The 22,657-nt window shown below is 43.6% G+C and overlaps 1 protein-coding gene across 9 annotated transcripts in view; it reads left to right on the top strand.

The window, feature by feature from the left end:
* Positions 1 to 22,657, top strand: part of TNRC6B (trinucleotide repeat containing adaptor 6B) — a 294,477-nt gene that overhangs the window by 250,922 nt on the left and 20,898 nt on the right. For all 9 annotated transcript variants that reach the window (XM_073006702.1, XM_038007409.2, XM_073006699.1 and 6 more), the window contains 7 exons: positions 7,050 to 7,181; positions 7,519 to 7,614; positions 7,759 to 7,939; positions 16,033 to 16,170; positions 18,350 to 18,526; positions 19,898 to 20,044; positions 20,295 to 20,390. In XM_073006702.1, coding sequence (XP_072862803.1) covers positions 7,050 to 7,181; positions 7,519 to 7,614; positions 7,759 to 7,939; positions 16,033 to 16,170; positions 18,350 to 18,526; positions 19,898 to 20,044; positions 20,295 to 20,390 — 967 coding nt within the window. The remainder of the gene's footprint in view (positions 1 to 7,049; positions 7,182 to 7,518; positions 7,615 to 7,758; positions 7,940 to 16,032; positions 16,171 to 18,349; positions 18,527 to 19,897; positions 20,045 to 20,294; positions 20,391 to 22,657) is intronic.

Below are 22,657 nucleotides of genomic sequence, written 5' to 3'. Positions count from 1 at the left end.
ATAGCACCTCCTCCTTTTGTTGTTTTATTTTTACTTGTATTATTTCAAATATATTCCCATGTGGATTTGGGCAGCTATGGTTCATACGGTATTCCATTATATGACTGTACCATAATGTACCTATTCTACTACCAAGTCTACTGTTCATAGACATTTGGATTGTTACTAGATTTTTGTTGTTATGAGCAGTGCTGCTGTAATATTCTTTTTTTAGAGTCTCCCTCTATTGCCTAGGCCGGAAGGCAGTGGTGTGATCGCGGCTCACTGCAATCTCTGCCCCTGGGTTCAAGCAATTCTCCTGCCTCAGCCTCCTGAGTAGCTGGAACTACAGCTGCCCACCACCATGCCTGGCTACTTTTTGTATTTTTAGTAGAGATGGGATTTCACCATGTTGGCCAGTCTGGTCTCGAATTCCTGGCCTCACGTTATCTGCCCGCTTTGGCCTCCCAAAATGCTGGGGTTACAGGCATGAGCCCCCATGCCTGGCCTGCTATAATAGTCTCATATTTTTCTCCCAGGATGAATTTCTCAATGGTACTGCTGGGTCACGGGCAGGTTTTACTTTGGTGGTTTCTTTAGCTAATTTTGAGTAGTAGAAATGCCTGACGAGGGGTGGGGACGGGGTGGTGGTGGGGAATAACGGGTTCTTGCCCTGTTACTGTCTCTCCCACGCTTGCTCCTTGTCTGCCCTGCCCCGAGGAGTGTAATAAGCTTCACAGCGGCAGGGTCTGGGCCTGCTGTGTTCACTCCTGGAGCCTGAGCATCAGTAGCTGTGCCGGGCATGTATTTTGAGCTCAGTTAATATACATCAAGTCGTGGGAAGATGCTTATCAGAGTGATTTCAAAAGTGGAATTGTTGGGAAAGTGCAGTTAACTTTGTGTGAGAGACTTGGGTGCTGCAGATCTCTTTACGACCAAAGTGTCTGCTCTACCTGAAAAAAAAAAAAAGTCCGGGCACAGTGGCTCACACTTGTACTCCCAGCGCTTTGGGAGACTGAGACAAGCACTTGAGCCCAGGAATTCGAGACAAGCCTGGACAAAATGGCAAAACCCCATCTCTACAAAAAAAAAAAAAAAAAAAAGGCCGGGCGCGGTGGCTCAAGCCTGTAATCCCAGCACTTTGGGAGGCCGAGGCGGGTGGATCACGAGGTCAGGAGATCGAGACCATCCTGGCTAACACGGTGAAACTCTGTCTCTACTAAAAAAAAATACAAAAAACTAGCCGGACGAGGTGGCGGGCGCCTGTAGTCCCAGCTACTCGGGAGGCTGAGGCAGGAGAATGACGTGAACCCGGGAGGTGGAGCTTACAGTGAGCTGAGATGTGGCCACTGCACTCTAGCCTGGGCGACAGAGCCTGACTCCATCTCAAAAAAAAAAAATACAAAAATTAGCCAGGCATGGTGGTGCATGCCTGTAGTCTCAGTTGTTCAGGAGGCTGAGTTGGGAAAATCACCTGAGCCGAAGAAGTCGAGACTGCAGTGAGCCATGATCATGCCACTGCTCTCCAGTCTGGACAATAGAGTGAGACCCAGTCTCAAGAAATCAATCCATCAATCAACCTTAGCTCAGTTCTGGAGGATTTCAGTCTGAAATCACCACTGTCTGCCTCCATCATCATCTGGTGTTCTCCCCTGTGTCTATCTTCACATGGCTTTTTCTTCTCTGTCTCAAAATTTCCCTCTTCATATGAGGATACCAGTTAATTGATTAGGGCCCACCCTGATCCAATATGACTTTGTCTTAAACTTGAGTGCATCTACAAAGACCCTATTTCCAAATGAGATCACCTTCTGAGGTTCCCAGTGGGCATGAATTTATGGGGAATACTATGTAACCAAATGCAGTTGCTAACGCAAATGAATTTAGGATTCACACTGAAGGTGGTACTTATGATTTTATGGGTCACTGAGGTATAGTGGGATAAGAGGCCGGTTTGGAACATGGTTTTGTTAGGACAGAATATATCTATACTCACCCTCCTTTCCCCCAGACTCAAATTATAGTGAGTTCAAAATTAGTATATAAGAGACAGTAAGTTAAGTCACACTGGTGACATTTTGTGTGAATTCAGAGCAGAGATGAAGAGTTGTTATTTGGGGGAAATTGTGGAGAACGTGTTCCTTATGCTCGCCCTAAAACCGGTGCAGAGGCAGCATGCCCTGTAGTGGTGTGCTCACTTGGTGCTCACGTCTGTTTGGAGTACAGCTGTTAAAATAGAAAGTCAAACAGATTTTTAAATTGGTTGGTAACACTCAACATCTCTTAGAGGATAGAGAGGAAGCAGCTGGGAGAACTATTACTGAAATTAGAGTACTTTCCAAAATGACAGAATTGATGGGTAGAGTGAAAGTGACAGATCTTGAGAGAAAATGAGCTGGTGAGCCAAGTACAGGAAACCTGAACTTAGTCAAATGTTCATAGACTAAAAGAGTGTCAAAGAAAAGATAGGCCAGGCGTGGTGGCTCACGCCTGTAATCCCAGCACTTTCGGAGTCCGAGGTGGGTGGATCACTTGAGGTTAGGAGTTCAAGACCAGCCTGGCCAACATGGTGAAACCCTGTCTATATTAAAAATACAAAAATGCCAGGTGTGGTGGCGGGCACCCGTAATCACAGTTACACAGGAGGCGGAGGCAGGAGAATTGCTTGAGCCTGGAAGGTGGTGATTGCAGTGAGCCAAGGTCATGCCATTGCACTCCAGCCTGGGAGACAGAGCGAGACTCCATTTCCAAAAAAAAAGAAAAAAGAAAAGATAGGCCTGTGTTCTTGAGAATGTAACAGAGATGGTGGCTCAAAAGTATTAGGAAACTGAGAAGTTTACCTCTGACCGCGATGCCAAAGAATGATAAAATGAGAAGATGCAATGGGGATGGGGAAGCTTTCTGATTAACTTAGTTTATAATGGGACATTTTCAGAAGATGGATAGTAAGGGTAAAAGCAAGTGTGAGTTAAACGCAGAGTAAACGAGACCTGCAAAAAAAGTAGGTAGATTAAAAGAACCTTTTAGCGTTTGGTTTGGTGCAGTTTGGTGACTAGGAAAGGAGTCATTGCCTTGGACTAGTTGTATAATGGCCAGGGATTACAGAGTGGAGATAAAATTTTTGTTGCTTTTGTCTTTTCTATTAAGAAGAAGGGTGTTCAAACCAAATGACAGATCCTAGAGCAGAGTAGGAATTTGTGAAGAGAATCCCCGTCTGTGATTTTTTAGGAATGCTGGGAGTCTTCAAGGGGAGTTTAACAATGACACCCATCTTTCCTGCCCACATTCTGAATGTTTAAGGCAAAAGAGGAAAACATATTGGGGCCACAGTACCCCCTTTACTACCAGTAGAGCAGATACCGGCAAACGTGTGCACTTCCTAATACCAAATTCCAGCCTTAACCCAGAGTCACCGGAATGGGGCGGTCCTCTCTCCAGGCTTGCTTCCAAGGAGGGAAAAGAGGCCTTAAGTGCTCTGATAAAATAAAGGTGGATGTCCTCTGTGTGGAGGCTCAGATCAGAAATGGGAAAGAAGCACCCCTCCACTATAAGAAAGTGAGGAGAATGGTGAATTTTTTTTCTTTTTTTTTTTTTTTTTTGAGATGGAGTCTCCCTCTGTCGCCCAGGCTGGAGTGTGGTGGCGCGATCTCGGCTCACTGCAAGCTCTGCCTCCCGGGTTCAAGCGATTCTCCTGCCTCAGCCTCCCAAGTAGCTGGGACTACAGGCACCTGCCACCACGCATGGCTAATTTTTTTTTTGTATTTGTAGTAGAGACAGGGTTTCACCACGTTAGCCAGGATAGTCACGATCTCCTGACCTCGTGAACTGCCCGTCTCGGCCTCCCAAGATGCTGGGATTACAGGCATGAGCCACCGCGCCCAGCCTTTTGTGTTTTTTGTTTGTTTGTTTGTTTTTTGGTGTTTCTCTCTGGCGTCCAGGCTAGAGTGCAGTGGCACGATCTTTGCTTACTGCAACCTCTGCCACCTGGGTTCAAGCGAGTCTTGTGCCTCAGCCTCCTGAGTAGCTGGGATTACAGGCGCTTGCCACCACGCCCCACTAATTTTTGTATTTTTAGTAGAGATAGGGTTTTGCCATGTTGGCCAAGCTGGCCTAAAACTCCTAGCCTCAAGTGATCCTCACCCAACTCGGCCTCCCAAAGTGCTTGGGATTACAGACGTCAGCCACCGTGTCCAGCCTGGGGAAATTTTTTAAATGTTTTCTGAAAGGAGAAATAAGAAAAAAGTAGCTGAAAGATCGATGAATTTGGTCCCAGTTCCAGGAAAGAATCTAGATTATCAAAAAGATTGCTTTTGAGTACATATGGCAGTAATCGATAATCATAGTTTGCTAATAAGTTTTCATGCATTCCCTTCATTGGTAAAAATGCTGGCATAGAGTAATAATATAGCTGTTGTATTCTACTTTAACAGGCCGTTTGACAAGCTGTTTTGGACGAGATGGAAATATATTGGCTAAACATTAAAACAGTTGTGTAGATTAGTAACTGACAATTCTCAGGCTGATGGCTTCATATTGGAAGGAAGCGTTAGTGGCATATGATTAGATTATCCTCAGCTTTATCAAGTTCAGCATTCCCATCCGTGTTGGGATGGGGGAACACAAACTGGGAATAAGTAGAATAATAGGATCAACAAGAACTTGGTGGGGTGACTGTGAAGTTAAATATGATAGAGGTTCATTCATTTAATAGATATTTATGGAGCATCTTCTATATGCCATGCTCATAAAGATATATGTAAGGTCTTAAGCTCAAATAAAAAATCAATTAATAAAAAGCTGAAGGCCAGGTGCAGTGGCTCATGCCTGTAATCCCAGTGCTTTGGGAGGCCAAGGCGGGCGGATCACGAAGTCTGGAGTTCGAGACCTGCCTGGCCAATATGGTGAAACCCCGTCTCTACTACAAATATAAAAAATAGCTGGGTGTGGTGGCACGCTCCTGTAGTCCCAGCTACTCAGGAGGCTGAGGCAGAAGAATCACTTGAACCCAGGGGGTGGAGGCTGCAATGAGGTGAGATCACGCCACTGCACTCCAGCCTGGGTGACAGAGTGAAACTCCATCTAAAAAAATAAAATAAAACCCAGCTACATGGGTTAAATATTACATGAAGGAACAAAAGCATATTTTTAAATATTATAGATTTTAACTAACATTACGCTTAGTGTGTGAATCAGGAGTTATGATCACCGGAGAAAGTGACATCTTAGGCATTATTAGTGAAAGCACAGCTTTTAACAGAATGGTTAGGAATGGCCGGGTCTGCTTGGTGTTGAACTAACTACTCTAGAAAATACTTTTCTGTTCTTGGCTCTTCACTGAGGGATGGAAGGAGATATAGGTGAAAGAACTGATCATATTGAACCTGAAGATGAGACGCAAGGGAACTGTAATCATTGTCTGAAGACATTTGAATAACCAGCCTGTGGAATAATGTGAACATTATAATCTCTAAGCATCTGACATGGATTAACTCATAAAATCTAATAACTGAAGTTAATATTGTTGTCATTCCAGTTGGAGATCAGGAAAGTAAGGGTCAGAAAGGCTAAATAAGTAACTTGCTCTGAGTCAGCTTAGAAATGGCAGAGCTGGGCTGGGAGCAGTGGCTCATATTTGTAATCACAGCACTTTGAGAGGATGGCTTGAGCCTAGGAGTTTGAGACCAGCCGGGAGGTCAGGGCTGCAGTGAGCCATGATCATGCCACTGCATTCCAGCCTGAGTAACAGAGTGAGACCCTGTCCCAAAAAAAATAAAAATTGGGGAGGCAGGCAGAGCTGGGATTACAAACCTAGGCAGACTGCCTCTAGAACTAAAGTCCTTTTTTTTTTTTTTTTTTTTTTTTTGAGACAGAATTTCACCCTTGTTGCCCAGGCTGGAATGCAAAGGCACGATCTTGGCTCACCACAACCTCTGCCTCCCAGGTTGAGGTGATTCCCCTGCCGCAGCCTCCTGAGTAACTGGGATTACAGGCATGCGCCATCACGCCCAGCTAATTTTGTATTTTTAATAGGGACCGGGTTTCTGCATGTTGGTCAGGCTGGTCTCAAACTCTCGACCTCAGGTGATCCACCCACCTCGGCCTCCTGAAGTGCTGGGGTTATAGGCGCAAGCCACCACAGCCGGCTCTAAAGTCTTTTTTTAATCTTTTTTTTTCCCCCCCCAAAGAGATGGGATCTTGTTGCGTTGCCGAGGTGTTCTCAGTCTCCTAGGCACAAACAATTCTCCCAATCTGCTGGGATTTAACAGGCATGAGCCACTGTACCCAGCCTGTAGGACTAAACTCTTGACCAGTGTGCTACACTACTTGGCACTCATGGGCACGTGCTTAAGTTTGTTCTCCATGGCCCCAACCAGTCCAGTGGGTTCAGTAGATGAGGGTGCAGGGAAACTCATTTCCGCTTACTTAAATCATCTTAGAGGAGCAAACCAAAGATGGGAGGGAATCCTCTGTCAGCAGAGCTTCCTGCAGCCTAGCCTAACTCACTCCTGAGAACACGGAGGAGGACCCTGCCGGGCCATTGACCTTCCAGGCTCTTTTATGCTGGCTCTTTTTTTACACTGCCACTCTGTGGGTGTTAGCTATCAGAAGCCAGGAGTTGAAACTCATGTCTCCTATTTACAAGTTAATATATTTGTCTTATTTGTATCACAGAAATACTGTCACATAATTATTTTTTATTAGCTTTATGCAATGTAGCATGTTTTGTTTTATGGCACATTTCCACTAATAATTTCTCGGTTGGATAAAAAGCCATATTGTCATCAATTTTTTTTTTCTTGAAGATGTTTTCCTGAATATAAAATTTATGCTTTTTACTGTAGAAAATTGGAAAATCTAAGAAGAAAATTTAAAAACTCTTGTAATCTCACTGCTCCAAGATAATCATTGTTAACACTTCAGTGTATTTTTCCTGTTAACATATTTTTCACAGAAAAGTTTGAGAACACTTGCTTTAGATTCATCAAGATTCTTCTCACAGAAAAACCATTTTATTTTGATAAATTCTGAAGATTCCTTTTCTCTTCTTTCTTTTTTATTTTTTTGGCTAGGTTTCTGCCTCAATGCTCAAGCAGTTTCCCAACAGTGGCCTGAGTCCAGGTCTTTTCAATGTGGGGCCCCAGTTATCTCCTCAACAAATTGCCATGCTGAGCCAGCTTCCACAAATTCCCCAGTTTCAGTTGGTAAGTAGCAGATTTTCTTCCTGTGGCTGAAAAGGTCATTTGCTTTTTTTTTTTTTTTTTTTTTTTCTCTTTAGCTTTGATTTGCTTCCCACATCTTTGCCACTTTCTATGTTCAAAGGGTGCTAGTCCACACTTCTAGGCAGACTATGGAGTGTGCTTCAGGGTTGTCACTCAACTGGAGGAAAATGTAACCAGGAGACCAGGAATTTGGTGTTACTTCCCTCCTGGATACTTTAGAACTGTGTGACCTGTACGTCAGTGCACAGACCCTTTAGGTGTCCTCAGTAAATCAGTCTCAGGAAACTTTGGTTCTCTGTCTATCCCCCTTGTTTTGTAGGCATGTCAGCTTCTCTTGCAGCAGCAGCAACAGCAGCAGTTGTTACAGAACCAGAGAAAGATTTCTCAAGCTGTACGCCAACAGCAAGAGCAGCAGGTACGTGGGTGGACGGGGTCCCTCCAGTGTTGTGTTTGAGGAGTACCTCCCGGCTTAGCCTCTTATGGCAAAGAACCGGGCACAGTCTCTTCCTGGGAAGTTCGGGGCTGTGCTTATCACGTGTCCGTCTCTCTTGGCCCGCAGCTGGCTCGAATGGTGAGTGCACTGCAGCAGCAGCAGCAGCAGAGGCAGCCGGGCATGAAGCACTCGCCCTCTCATCCTGCTGCTGGACCCAAGCCGCATCTGGACAACATGGTCCCCAACGCGCTGAATGTGGGGCTCCCAGACCTTCAAACCAAAGGGCCAATACCTGGATATGGTTCTGGTAAGTTGTTAGTAGAGAAAATTACCTTTTTAGAAATCTACCCCTCCAGGCCTGTGATAGGGGTTGCGCCTGCATTACCCTCCGTTTTTATGTGAGCTGTACAAGATAGGTAAATATTCTTACCCCTGGTTTACACATGAGCCATCTGAGGCTTCTTGAGTTTCAGTGGGTTTCCAAAGCTCACCACACGGTTACTAAATAGCTGAGACAGGCCTCTAACTTCTCTGGCTTCAAAGCAGTCTTTCAGTATATGTGTATGAATGGCAAACTGCTCTCCTACCGCCAGGAATTTTGAAAACCCTGTTTAAACGCTTGTGCATGCTGTGAGTGGTACACATGGCTGAGGTTATGATCTCTTAAAATATGTACTCGTTTGAAATGTTTTAGTATACTCATATTAATACAATTGCCTTCTGTCAAAAAATGAACTAAAATTATAATGCAGATTGGTACAAATTCATCTGATACTAGTATTTCATCTGATTTAAATAGAACAAGTAAGGTTATGCCTTTAACATTCTTCAAGACTTTTTTGGCAGGCAAATCATAGCTCTTTCAGAACTGGAAAACATGGTGTACGCAGAATCTAATTGGTGAGGAAACAGTGATTTCAAAATAAAATTTAAAAATGGAAAAGATACCACACACCATCACAGTTTCGTCTCAAACTGACAACATTTAGAATTTATCTTGTAAAGAAGATACTGTTCTACGCACACTCAAAAAACAAGAGTTGGGCCGGGTGCGGTGACTCACACCTGTAATCCCAGCACTTTGGGAGGCTGAGGCAGGCAGATCACGAGGTCAGGAGTTCAGGACCAGCCTGGCCAACACAGTGAAACCCCATCCCTCCTAAAAATACAAAAATTGCCGGGCGCGGTGGCTCATGCCTGTAATCCCAGCACTTTGGGAGGCAGAGGCAAGCGGATCACGAGGTCAGGAGATTGAGACCATCCTGGCTAATACAGTGAAACCTCGTCTCTACTAAAAATACAAAAAGAAATTAGCTGGGCGTGGTGGCGGGCGCCTATAGTCCCAGCTGCTCAGGAGGCTGAGGCAGGAGAATGGCGTGAACCCGGGAGGCGGAGCTTGCAGTGAGCCGAGATCGCGCCACTGCACTCCAGCCTGGGCGACAGAGCAAGACTCTGTCTGAAAAAAAAAAAAATACAAAAATTAGCCTGGCGTGGTAGCACACACCTGTAATCCCAGCTACTGGGGAGGCTGAGGCAAGAGAATCATTTGAACCAGGGAGGCGGAGGTTGTAGTGAGCTCAGATTGTGCCACTGCACTCCCGCCTGGGCGACAGAGTGAGACCCCGTCTCAAAGAAAAAAAAAAGAGTTGGGAAGACATGAAATTGCTGGTTCTAGGTGGCAGTGTGACCCCGGACAAATGACAGCGGCTAACTATGCGCCAACCCCGTGATCCTCCTACTGCATGTGCAGGGGGTGAGCAAAGACTTCAAGGTGTTCTTGATCTGGGTATTTTAATGGAATTACTTTGTAGATCCTCAACTTCCACCAACTGTTTTCATTCTTTTTTTTTTTTTTTTTTTTTTGAGACGGAGTCTCGCTCTGTCGCCCAGGCTGGAGTGCAGTGGCCGGATCTCAGCTCACTGCAAGCTCCGCCTCCCGGATTCCCGTCATTCTCCTGCCTCAGCCTCCCGAGTAGCTGGGACTACAGGCGCCCGCCACCTCGCCCGGCTAGTTTTTTGTATTTTTTAGTAGAGACGGGGTTTCACCGTGTTAGCCAGGATGGTCTCGATCTCCTGACCTCGTGATCCGCCCGCCTCGGCCTCCCAAAGTGCTGGGATTACAGGCTTGAGCCACCGCGCCCGGCCCTGTTTTCATTCTTAAAGATGATCTGCCTGATAACTGACTTAAATTCGAAATAACTTTTCTTGCACTTGATACAGAAGAAGGTCAGCTCTGTGCTTATCTGGGCTGAAGAACACCAGGGTACCAAACATGGGGGAGCCTCCCTTGATTGCTAACAAAGGTGTCCTACGCTGGATTTCCTTCTTTTTTTTTGAAGCAGAGTCTCATTCTGTTGCCCAACCTCCACCTCCCGCAACCTCCACCTCCCTGGTTCAAGCGATTCTCCTGCCTCAGCCTCTTGAGTAGATGGGATCACAGGCACATGCCACCACTCCCAGCTAATTTTTGTATAGTAGAGTTGGAGTTTCACCATGTTGGTCAGGCTGGTCTTGAACTCCTGACCTCAGGTGATCCACCTGCCGTGACCTCCCAAAGTGCTGGAATTACAGGCGTGAGCCACTGCACCCGGCCGATTCTTATTTCAAACGGCTAAAGGATCAGAGTTAAGCATACACATATATACACATTTACTGAAGAAATTTTATGATTTTTGTCATACTCCTATTTCATAAGTAACTTGTAAATTTAGCTATGCATTATATTATTCCATATTAAAGAGAAGTATTGACTTATTAGCTTGTTTCTATATTTGTTAACTTCTTAAACAATAGATAAATAAATATTTTTAGGTCTCATTTTCATTGTGACCTGACCATTTATAATCTGCATTATAAGATAGATATGTTTTGTCATTTATTTCACTTACAATTTTCCTGACTGGGCACGGTGGCTCACACCTGTAATCCCAGCACTTTGGGAGGCTGAGGAGGGCAGATGACTTAAGGTCAGAAGTTCAAGACCAGCCTCCAACGCGGTGAAACCCTGTTTCTGCTAAAAATACAAAATATTAACCGGACGTGGTGGCAGGCACCTGTAATCCCAGTTACTCGGGTGGCTGAGGCAGGAAAATAGCTTGAACCCAGGCAGCAGAGGTTGCGGTGAGCTGAGATCATGCCACTGCACTCCAGCCTGGCAACAGAGCAAGACTCCATCTCAAAAATAAAAATTTTTTTCCTTAGTTAGCATGATTACATTTATTTGAATTGAAGAATACATTTTAGGACTGAAAGTTAGATTTGGCTGCCTGTTTTGAATAGATTATTTGATGAAAATATATTTAAAGCATATATAGAAATTAAAATTTATTTTCTAATAAAATGCCAAAGATGTAATGAAATGAACAGTATTTCAGTTTTCCTGATGCTAAGTATGTTGAACTAAAAAGGATACCTCTGGGTGAAAGAATAGCAAGAATAATTGAAAGTTTCTTGGTATGTCTTGATAAAGCTTCTTTGTTACATTATCTCAAAATTAAGAATTTGAATGCCTAATGACTGCTTAACTAATCCTTATTGATTCTTTTGTAAAACAGATGGTTTCTAATTCTGTCCTTTTAGCAAAATTGAAAATACACCTAATTAAGGCTGAGTGCAGTGGCTCATGTCTGGTAATCCCAGCACTTTGGGAGGCTGAGGTGGAGAGTGAGAGAGGGAGAGAGAGAGAAAGAATACCTAGTTGCATTGTTAGGTGATAATGACCTATCTAAAAATTATATTTTAGTATCTATGTTACTGGGCTAGGGGGAAGAACATATACTTTAAAAGAAATTCGGAGAAGTAATTCATGTTATAACAAGACTCCTTCTGTTCCCATCTACTTATTTATATGAGTAAGATTTCTTAGTGCTTTATGTCAACAAATTTAAAATAAGATAGTAGAGAAAACTCTCATTATAGTAAGGAGTCTTGGTTACCGTGGATATCTGAACTCATTTAGAAACAAAGTGATTCATCTTCTTAGAATATGCGTTTCTGATAAAATTTCACTTTTTATGTTTAAAATTTATCAAAATTTATAATATTTATTTGTGTATACCTGTGAAAAGTAAAGCTGTATAAATATTGGAGATTATAAAAATGACAGAAGAGTAATTGTATCTATGCTGCAATTATGATTGTGTTGATATCAGGTGTACACGTGGACATGGACTTAGAACAGTTGTGTTAGGATGGCCAATTATGGGTGATTTTTAAAAAATAATTATAGTTATAGAAACTAGTTTGCTTTTTAATGTATAGTAAAAAGAGGAGAAAACAGAACTGTAAACAAAGAGTGAAGGCAAGATCAGTATAAGGACAAGTTAATTTAAGAGCATTTCCTCAAGGATGTAAGAACGGAGCCAAATGTTAGTCATGAACAGACCATGAATTAGGGTGTGTGAAGATGAGAGTAATTCTGGCAAGGACAGATGAGGCAGGCAAAGGGTTGTCCTTGCGTGAATGATAAAAGCAGGTGATAGGCAAGGGGCATGTCTTATCTCTGCTTGTACCTCAGCTCCTAACAACAAGGCCTGGCACAGAATACATTGTCCATAAATATTCATTGAACTTAACTAAATGGCTTAATTTGAGCTAAAGCTCTGTGTTTGTGGGCTGGAAATTTCAGGGAAACCACTTGGTGGACTGAGGAAATTTGGTTTTGCTATAGTGGGAAGTACAATGAAGTCAGTATTTTCTTGGGTTTAGAGGTATGATAGCTTGTACATAGCCAAAGGTCACTAGCAAAGCACTGTCTCTTCTTTGTTAATGCAGCCACTAGAGCACAGTGTCCCAGAATTCCTTCCATCAAAATCCACCAGACACACTCCATATCCTAGCGTCATGCCGGTTACTACGTGACATCCAAGAAAATTATGTACATCTTCGCCTGATTTTTCCTCTTATACTTTGGGGTTTGTAGATTGAACCTTTCAAGGCAATTTTCTCACCTATTCTTTCTCTGATCCCTTGGATTATTTTTCCTGACCAAACCTAGTGAGGCAGTGCTGAGACTGCCCTACTGTGGTGGTACTTGATCCCCAAGTCTCTAGTGAGAAAGGTGACCATTTCTCTAAGGTTCTCGGAGCTGCTGAGCTCTTTCCTTGCGTGCTTAACTTTTTCTTTCTCTTTCTCTTTTTCTTTCTCTCATTCTTTTTCTTTCCTTCTTTCCTTTTCTTTTTCTCTTTTTTTCTTTTTTTGCCCTTTTTCTATAACTCTTCAATTTTCTGCATTTCATTTGTCACCAAAAAAACTCTAAGCAGTTGAAATTAAAGAAATTTAATTCACTGGCCAGGCACGGTGGCTCACGCCTGTAATCCCAGCACTTTGAGAGACTGAGGTGGGCATCTCATGAGGTCAGGAGATTGAGACCATCCTGGCTAACATGATGAAACCCTGTCTCTACTAAAAATACAAAAAAATCAGCTGGGTGTGGTGGCAGGCACCTGTAGTCCCAGCTACTCGGGAGGCTGAGGCAGGAGAATCGCTTAAACCCGTAGGCAAAGATGGCAGTGAGCCGAGATTGTGCCACTGCACTCGAGCCTGGGCAACAGAGCGAGACTCGGTCTCAAAAAAAAAAAAAAAAAAAAAAAGAAGAAAGAAAAAAAGAAAAGAAATTTAATTTACTATGGGTTTTATAGAAATTTTAGAGTAACTTCAAAGAAAATTAACATGTAAGGAATGGTTCCTCCTCTTCTTAATAATGCTAGCATTCATTTTAATCTTTGCCAGAAACCTAGGTTATTTCCAAAAGCTCTTTCTCAATGATTAGAACTAAGTTTTTAGGTGGCCTGGAATCCAAGCACCTTGGCCTGGTTTTTTCAAAGGCAGAAGTGTAATTTACCCAAGGAGCAACCTGCTTAGGCCATTAAGGCTATGTCAGAGAAAACCTTTGTTCCTTGCAACCTCTTGCCCTCCAGTCTAATGACATTTCTGCTATCTAGGATGAAAGAAAGAAAAAAATGCCTCCAACTCTTCTTTTTAAAAAAAAAAAAAAATAGGCTGGGCACAGTGGCTCATGCCTGTAATCCCAGCACTTTGGGAGGCCGAGGCAGCTGGATCACGAGATCAGGAGATCGAGACCATCCTGGCTAACATGGTGAAACCCCATCTCTACTAAAAAAATACAAAAAATTAACCAGGCGAGGTGGCGGGCGCCTGTAGTCCCAGCTACTCGGGAGGCTGAGGCAGAATGGCGTCAGGAGGCGGAGCTTGCAGTGAGCCGAGATCGTGCCAGTGCACTCCAGCCTGGGCGACACAGCGAGACTCCATCTCAAAAATAATAATAATAATAATAATAATAATAATAATATAATAATATTAAGGCCAGGCACGGTGGCTGATGCCTGTAATCCCAGCACTTTCGGAGGCCGAGATGGGCAGATTGCCTGAGCTCAGGAGTTCGAGACCAGACTGGGTAACAGGGTGAAAACCCATCTCTACTAAAAATACAAAAAATTAGCTGGGCATGGCTACGGTGTGTAGTCCCAGCTACTCGGGAAGCTGAGGCAGGAGAATTGCTTGAACCCAGGAGGTGGAGGTTGCAGTGAGCCAAGATCGCACCACTGCACTCCAGCCTGGGTGACAGAGTCTCCATCTCCAAAATAATAATAATAACAATAATTTCATTTGAAATATTTTCATCTCATTCTAAAGATTTCTGCTCCCCCCCTCCCGAGTCATCTTGAACTAGTAAATTGAGTTACAAAGTGTGAAAGAACACTGTTCTTTATATAAATAGCAACATTTTTCACATGGGTCAGGAAGGTATTCAACTTTTACTTGATTTATTATGTGTTCATAAAACTATCCCAGACAACTAGGATAAGCACAGGGGAGGAAAAACACAACCTGGGCCCTTAGTGGTATTTGAATAGATGGAAATTGAGGGCCCTTTATGGGTGTAGTGTGGAGTCTGGCCTGGCTAGAGTTACACATCTCGGGGCAGAGAAGCTTGGCTCTGCCATAGTGGGAGCCTTGCTTGCCTCCCTGGGATGCCTGCGCTTGTGCTGCTGCTCTGTGCTCCCTGTGGCTCATTCTCATTTTTGTCCCGTTTCATCATTTTAGTCCTTTATTTTACTTTTTTGAGAGTTTTTACGAACAGGTGTCACGTACATTCTGACCCAAATGAATGATGGACCCTGTTAGACTCCATCACCCAGCTTCTGCTGTGTGGCTTCCGGCTCTCCAGCTCTGTGAACTGGGAAAACGTTACCCACGGAGACTCTTCCCCTGAAGTTTACCTGGGGCTCATGGCAAAGTGAACTCAGAATCTCAAACTACCCACCTGCTCAAGCTTTGGGGTCTTCCTCATTGCTTAAAGACTACTTTCCGGCGGGGCACGGTGACTCATGCCTGTCATCCCAGCACTTTGGGAGGCCGAGACAGGTGGATCACAAGGTCAGGAGATCGAGACCATCGTGGCTAACATGGCGAAACACCGTCTCTACTAAAAATACAAAAATTAGCCAGGCGTTGTGGCGGGTGCCTGTAGTCCCAGCTACTCAGGAGGCTGAGGCAGGAGAATGGCATGAACCCAGGAGGCAGAGCGCAGTGAGCTGAGACTGCACCACTACACTCCAGCCTGGGCAACAGAGCGAGACTCCATCTCAAAAAAAAAAAAAGACTACTTTCAAATTTTTCTTTCTGATTTGCCCTGACCTCCACCCACCCCACGCTCAGGCTGCCAATTCTCTTCCTAAAATACAACTAGTTATCCTCTAACATGCTTAAAATTTTCACTGTCCTCTTGTCCTAGAGAGAAAAAAGATCCCAACTCCTTGGCCTAATATATAAAGACCCTACATGACACGACTCTTCATTTCTCCCCATCCCCCAGCACTCTCCGCCTCACTTCATCCCAGAGTTAGCTAAACATTGGAATCATTTGAACGTGTCACCATTCCCTAAACACACTTGATTATCAAGAGTCAGAGCTTTGTACTTGGTTTGCTTGACTTCCCCAAATAGCTACGTTAGGCCCTAGATCACATGTTCCTTCTGCAAAGCCTTTCCTCCCCCGAGATACCCTGACTACAGCTCTGTCACTGCTGTTACACTACATTGGCTGGATGTAGTCTTCTCCATCTCAGTTGGAGAGTGGCTGGCCCCAGCATCCCGTCTGGCACAAATGTCAGCTAAATGAAAAAGGGCCTGCAGGAATGCACTGAGACAGACCTAATCGATGGCAGTCATACGTGTCTTCACACCTTCACAGAGAGACGTCACTTACTTAGCGAGCAAGAGCCTCGATCAAAGCTTGGAATCAAAAATACCTGTTTCTGAGTGGAGAAACTCTGTGAATTAGTCTTTGAATGACACTTGAAGGCATTCGTGGGCTGTGCTTCAGAACTCTTGGTACTGATGCTAGAGACTTACAAAATGTGGTCTTCTCCTTTTTAGGCTTCAGCTCTGGCGGCATGGACTATGGCATGGTTGGTGGGAAGGAGGCTGGAACTGAGTCTCGCTTTAAACAGTGGACCTCCATGATGGAGGGGCTGCCCTCTGTAGCCACACAGGAAGCCAATATGCACAAAAATGGTAAGAGAAGCACTGAAAGCTAGAGTCCCCAGCTCACACCAGGTCTTGATGAAACATTCTATAATACTGTTTTGAAGTACAGAACTTGGTATTCTTTTCCTCCTGAATCCTGTGATTGCCTGTGGAGGAAGGTCACAGTCATGTGTATGTTGAATTACAAGAAATGTAAAGTGCTAGTTCTAATTAAAGAGAGCAGAATTTTTCAGCTACCATGATTGAGGGTAGTAGCAGTGAACTTGGGCACCCACCAAGGTGAAACCCTAATAAGTTGGCTGAGGGAACAGGGTCAGCTTGTTGAGTTTGTTTTGCTTTGTTTTGTGGAGCAAGGGACCGTAATAATACCTGTCTTGTTGGTTGGTTTGAACCATATTAAGTTTATCAGCTTTTTAAAAAATTCCTGTCTTTTAATCTCCGAAAGATGACTAATAGATCATAATACATGAGATTTGAACTTTTCACAAAGCTTTCTTGTTCTATGTGAATTACAGCATCTGCAAGTCAGCGTTGAAGGGCATTGCAGGCTTTGGTGGTGATGTTGGTCGGCTTTTCCTCTCAATTTCTCTCTGTAAGGGCTTCTCCATTTCCTGTAAAACAGATAAAAGGTCTCAGAACCTTCCTTCAGCCTTTGTTTCAGTGTTTGTTTCATTTGACAGTAATTCACTTGGACTTAACTGTATCCATGAGAACCAAGTATAAATAGGTGTCTGGCTGTTCCTGCTGCAGCGCCCTGGCAGGCCTCAGCCCCAGCCAAGTCATTCAGTCTGAAGCCTTTCAGGTTTCCTTCATAAACCACTCTTTAATGAGCCCATCCAGGAGGCCAGTGAAATAGCCACGTGGAGCTCTCTGCCTGCCATCCCTGAGCATTATCGTTTGGTTTCATGGCATGAAGTCAAAAGTGATTTATTGAAATTGTAAAATCTGTTTGTGGACTGAATAATCTAAGCCCACTGTCATCTATAGCTTTGGGTGCTTTCAATGCTTCCTTAGGCTGATGATTCACCAGGTCCCCTTGTCCCCAAAGACATGATAAGTGCATGATAATAAATATGAAATGGCATGTGAGAGGGTATCTCGAAGGCAAAATCTCTAGTTGCCTTTTTAGAGCTTATAGATCATGTTTTCCCATCTCCTTAGCTATCCCCAAAGTAATTGAGCTTTTCATTTTCCACTGCTTCACCATAATGCACCTCTGAGCCAGATTTGTCAGTGGCTCCAGAAAAGTAAATGTCCTCTTAGCTGAGCATGGAGATAGTTTTCATAGTATTCCCATTAGGCTGCATCACCCTGGAAATAATTTTATCCCTTCACAAGCAGCATCCTAAGAATAGATCAAGTGACCCAATACCGTATATAAAATTCATTTGAGAAGTAAGTAGACTGGTATCTCACTGACGCCTAAAATTTTATTTAAAGTGCATGTTTTGTTAGTTCAAGGCAATTTTAAGCTTTTAATTCTTTTCCTGCCCCGTAGCATATAAAAATGCATGATGGGGGCAACGACAAAACCACTGAAGTGCTCTCAGGAAACCAGTTACAAAGGATTTGCTGTTCTTCATGTGTGAGGCCATGGATCCCAGAGCTGCAGAGTTCATTGCTGGTCTTGTGCTGGCAAAGACCCTAGGCGGGAATTCCATCTCATTGCGTTGGAATTTAAAGTAATTGCAGATGCTTTTCCCTCCAATGGACTCTCTGTTTACACTACTGCTTCCAGCTAATCTAAGCCTGATCAGCCAGCCCTTAAGAACCTGGGTGGGTAGCATCAGTGGAAATTTAGTTAAAACGTTCTTATGTGCTACAAATTGTTAGAATTTTCCCCATTTCTCACTCTTGAGTCGTTAGCATAGAAACTAGGGATAATGGTCAGATTCCTCATATGTGAACGTTTCATTAATTTCCTAAGACCATGGAATTTTAAAACTGAAAGGAACATTCGAGCATGAGAACAATCTTGTGTGCCTAAGTGAGGAACTGAGAGTCTCAGAGAGGCGAAATGACTTGTTGGGCATGCTGCTTAGTAATTATGTGCTGAGTCTCGAATGCAACCTCTTATTCCAGTGCTGTTTGTATATACTCCATCAGCTTCAGAAGACTGTTTGTTTGCATTCCAATGAATAAAAAATAGACAAGTTCTATTCATAGGAGTTATTCTGGATGATTTAATCTCCTCTCTTTTCTTCAGGCGCTATAGTGGCCCCTGGTAAGACCCGGGGAGGGTCACCGTACAACCAGTTTGATATCATCCCTGGTGACACACTGGGTGGCCATACGGGTCCTGCTGGTGATAGCTGGTTACCTGCCAAATCTCCACCAACAAATAAAATCGGAAGTAAATCCAGCAATGCCAGCTGGCCTCCAGGTATTGTCCAGGAAATGCTTTTCCAGGATAGCATTTGTTTTGTAATTGTGAGTTTCAGGTTCAGAATACATTGCTTTTGTGACTCATGTTACTAAGGTACTTGCTTTCATTTTTTCATTCAATAATTGTTAGAAGCAAGGCATGTGCTATGGGAAGACAGAAGATTTTCATTAGATGGGGAATCTGGGGATAAGTGACATTGTAGCTGGGACTTGGCATTCGTCCCATGCATAGGATGCCTTGTAACATGGGTTCTTTTGAAGTGTCTGTTGAATTGATCTGTTAGTTCTTAGGCAAGTATTTATTATCAGTTAGGCTCTAGGTATGCAGTAGTGATTGCAGTGAGATTATTTGTTAATATTTTTCTTTCTCTCCTCTTTTGTTGGATATAGTAATCTATTCTCATGATAGAAAAATGGGAACATGGCCGGGTGCGGTGGCTCAAGCCTGTAATCCCAGCACTTTGGGAGGCCGAGACGGGCGGATCACAAGGTCAGGAGATCGAGACCATCCTGCCTAACACGGTGAAACCCCGTCTCTACTAAAAAATACAAAAAACTAGCCGGGCGAAGTGGCGGGCGCCTGTAGTCCCAGCTACTCGGGAGGCTGAGGTAGGAGAATGGCGTGAACCCGGGAGGCGGAGCTTGCAGTGAGCCAAGATCGCACCACTGCACTCCAGCCTGGGGGACAGAGCGAGACTCCGTCTCAAAAAAAAAAAAAGAAAAAGAAAAAGAAAAATGAGAACATTTAATAAAGCAAAAATTAAAATCGGTAATTCCATAAATATATGTCCTCCTAGACCTCTTTCTGTGCATGCGTATTTGTGACATGAATATGTATAGTTTCATTTTATTAAAGTAGAATTTTTTTTTTTTTTTTTTTTTTTTTTTGAGACGGAGTCTCGCTCTGTCACCCAGGCTGGCGTGCAGTGGCCGGATTACATTTTTTGCATTTTGGCCAACATCTGGTAAGGAAAATGAGAAAGACCACTGATCTCTAGCCCATATTTTCACCAGTTCGTGGCCTAGATGCTTGGATAATTCTTGTGAACACCAGAGTCCTTACTCCTGCCTCCCCTGCCTTCAGCCCTGAAGTCTCCTGGGAGCAGGAGGATCAGGTTACCGGGGCCAGGCTGTGCTGAGCTGTGGCTTCCAGTTCACTACCACAGACAGTGTGGTAACACAAAGGTGCCGTCGGCAAGAGTGTATGTTCATACTGATTTTTTTTTCCTTAATTTTGTGATGAAAATCTAACAGACAATAAATTCAGTATTTATACTTTTCACAGACCCATTTCTTATATCAAAAAAGTACTATTATCATTTTTTTTTAAACAACCTTCCTTCTCTAATATTTGTTTTCCTTGTCTCAGAATTCCAACCAGGAGTGCCATGGAAAGGTATCCAAAACATTGACCCTGAATCTGACCCCTATGTCACCCCAGGAAGTGTGCTGGGGGGTACAGCCACATCTCCCATTGTAGATACTGACCACCAACTGCTGCGGGATAACACCACAGGTACTTGAGTGAAGCATCTCTTATATATTCAGCACCCAGCATTTTCATAGTTGTCAGTTTGCGACTTCATTTGTACTTGCTGGTACCTAAAAGTTTAACCAAAAAATGTAAGAATATTGCTTTTCTTATTTATTTGTTAGACATATTTTGTCCTCCATTCTATTGAAGTTTAAATAAAATACTTTCAAGGTTTCCCTGGTTATACTGACATTTATCTTCAGTATTTTCTTCTTCTTCTTTGTTACCCAAGGGTCTAATTCTTCCCTCAACACCTCGCTGCCTTCACCTGGTGCCTGGCCCTACAGTGCCTCTGACAACTCCTTTACCAACGTTCATAGCACTTCAGGTATGAGTGTGAATTTTTGGTTTCCCTTTGGTTAGCACTTTTTCATCAGGTTCCCTTTTATAAAGGAAATTGGCATGTATTTCGTAAGGTATGCTCCTAGAGAAGTTCAGTAGCATAGTGCTTCTCTTAGGAAGCACACCCTTTTCTATTTGCTATATCTTTGAGGAACTTCTAGTCTCAGGAAGGATGAGCCAGATACAACTTTGGGATGAGCTGGCATATCCAGAGGGCTGTAGTCATGTCCTGATGACACACACGCTTCTCTTTTTTTTTTGAGACGGAGTCTCGCTCTGTCGCCCAGGCTGGAGTGCAGTGGCACGATCTCGTCTCACTGCAAGCTCTGCCTCCCGGGTTCGCGCCATTCTCCTGCCTCAGCCTCCCGAGTAGCTGGGACTACAGGCGCCCGCCACCACGCCCGGCTAATTTTTTGTATTTTTAGTAGAGACGGGGTTTCACTGTGGTCTCATCTCTTGACCTCATGATCCGCCCACCTTGGCCTCCCTAAGCGCTGGGATTACAGGCGTGAGCCACCACGCCCGGCCAACATGCTTCTCTTTTACCAAGGCTGCTAAGAAGTCAAGGGTCATGAGAAGAACCAGTTAAGGCCAGGTTATTATTCCTAAGGTAGCCAATTATGGCTGGCTTTTCTCTAAAAATCCTCCCACTTATAGACAAAGGCTAAGGACAGATGGCCGAAGGAAAAGAAAAAAAAAAAAAAGGACCTTGATTAATTTTAGCATCTTTTGGTAAGTTCCTCATGTTTTTTTGAAAGACATTAGGAAATGGAAAAGTTAATAGATATAATAAAGGCTTTGAAGTCACTCACTGAGCATAGTGCCTTACTGGTTGGTAGACATATTAGTAATTGGCACCTTCAGTTTGCACAAGTCAGACCTTAAGCTGTTAAAGCCATTATGACTTACATGCTTTGCTTAGGCAAAAGCAAATAAAGCAGACCTTTATCCACCTACGAATGCTGCAGGCTAGTGGGCTGCAGATTGTCTTGTTTTTCTTCCCACCTCTGTGTCCTATCAGTAGTGCAACAATAACCTACCACTCACTGAGTGATCCCGCAGGCCAGGCATCATGTTAAACCTTCCACATGAATTTTTATTTTAGCTTCACCAAAGGCTATGAGTAAGTCCTGTTGTTACCGCTCTTTTGTGGATAAAGAAACTGAGTGAGGTTCTGAGAGCTGATATAACTTGCCTCAGTTCTGAGCACGTATGTACAGGAGACATCTCAATATTCCAGGTTTTGAACCACCACCTTACATTACACTTTTGTAAGATTTCTTTTACATGTAAGAACTTACTCTGATTACCCATCTCTTTTACACCTATAAATGCCCATATCTCAGATTGAACTATATATCTTTTTCCAGCAGTTGAAAATTCATCTGAGAGATGGCCCAAGAATCACCTCAGACTTGTCTAAAACTGAACCTGTACTTCCCCACCCCCAAAAGTGTCTTTCCTTCTCAACTCAGTTCTTTATGTTTCTTAATGATCTTGGCCGGGTGCAGTGGCTCTCGCCTGTAATCCCAGCACTTTGGGAGGCCGAGGCGGATGGATCACAAGGTCAGGAGACCGTCTGGCTAACACGGTGAAACCCCGTCTCTACTAAAAATGCAAAAAAAAAAAAAAAAAAATTAGCTGGGCATGGTGGTAGGTGCCTGTAGTCCCAGCTACTCAGGAGACTGAGCCTGGGGAATGGTGTGAACACGGGAGGCGGAGCTTGCAGTGAGCGGAGATCATGCCACTGCACTCCAGCCTGGGCAACAAAGCGAGACTCCGTCTCAAAAAAAAAAAAAAAAAAATTATGATCTCATGCATCATTTAGTTACAAAACCTCAGTATTTTCCTCCTCTTTCCTCTCTCTCTCAATTCCTGGATCCAGGCAGTTATGATTTCTCCGTAGTGATTTATTCTGCAATCATATTTCAAATATCCATTCTTTCTGTTCCATTCTATTTACTATCACAGTAGTTTAAACACTCCCTGCTGAATCCGTTGCAAAAACTCATAATAGTATCTTAATCAGTCCCCAGACTACCTTTGTAACCTCCTTTACCTCTCTGCCCCTGTGGACTGTTCAACCAAAATTGGGGGGAACATATTCCATACAGAGAGAGTTTATGTTGAACCTTGGTTTACACATTCCTGTTTCTTTGTGCCCATCCATTTATGTAAATTCTTCAAGAGCTGTCTTTATAAAGCCTTTGCTGCAAGCCCAGCATTCTTGGTCCCCTCTATGTATTGAACATA

The sequence above is a fragment of the Chlorocebus sabaeus genome, chromosome 19 (assembly GCF_047675955.1).
Source record: "Chlorocebus sabaeus isolate Y175 chromosome 19, mChlSab1.0.hap1, whole genome shotgun sequence".
NCBI classification, from domain to species: Eukaryota; Metazoa; Chordata; class Mammalia; order Primates; family Cercopithecidae; genus Chlorocebus; species Chlorocebus sabaeus.
The sequence above is the reverse complement of the archived record's forward strand: the minus strand, read 5'-3'. Positions and strand labels throughout refer to the sequence as shown.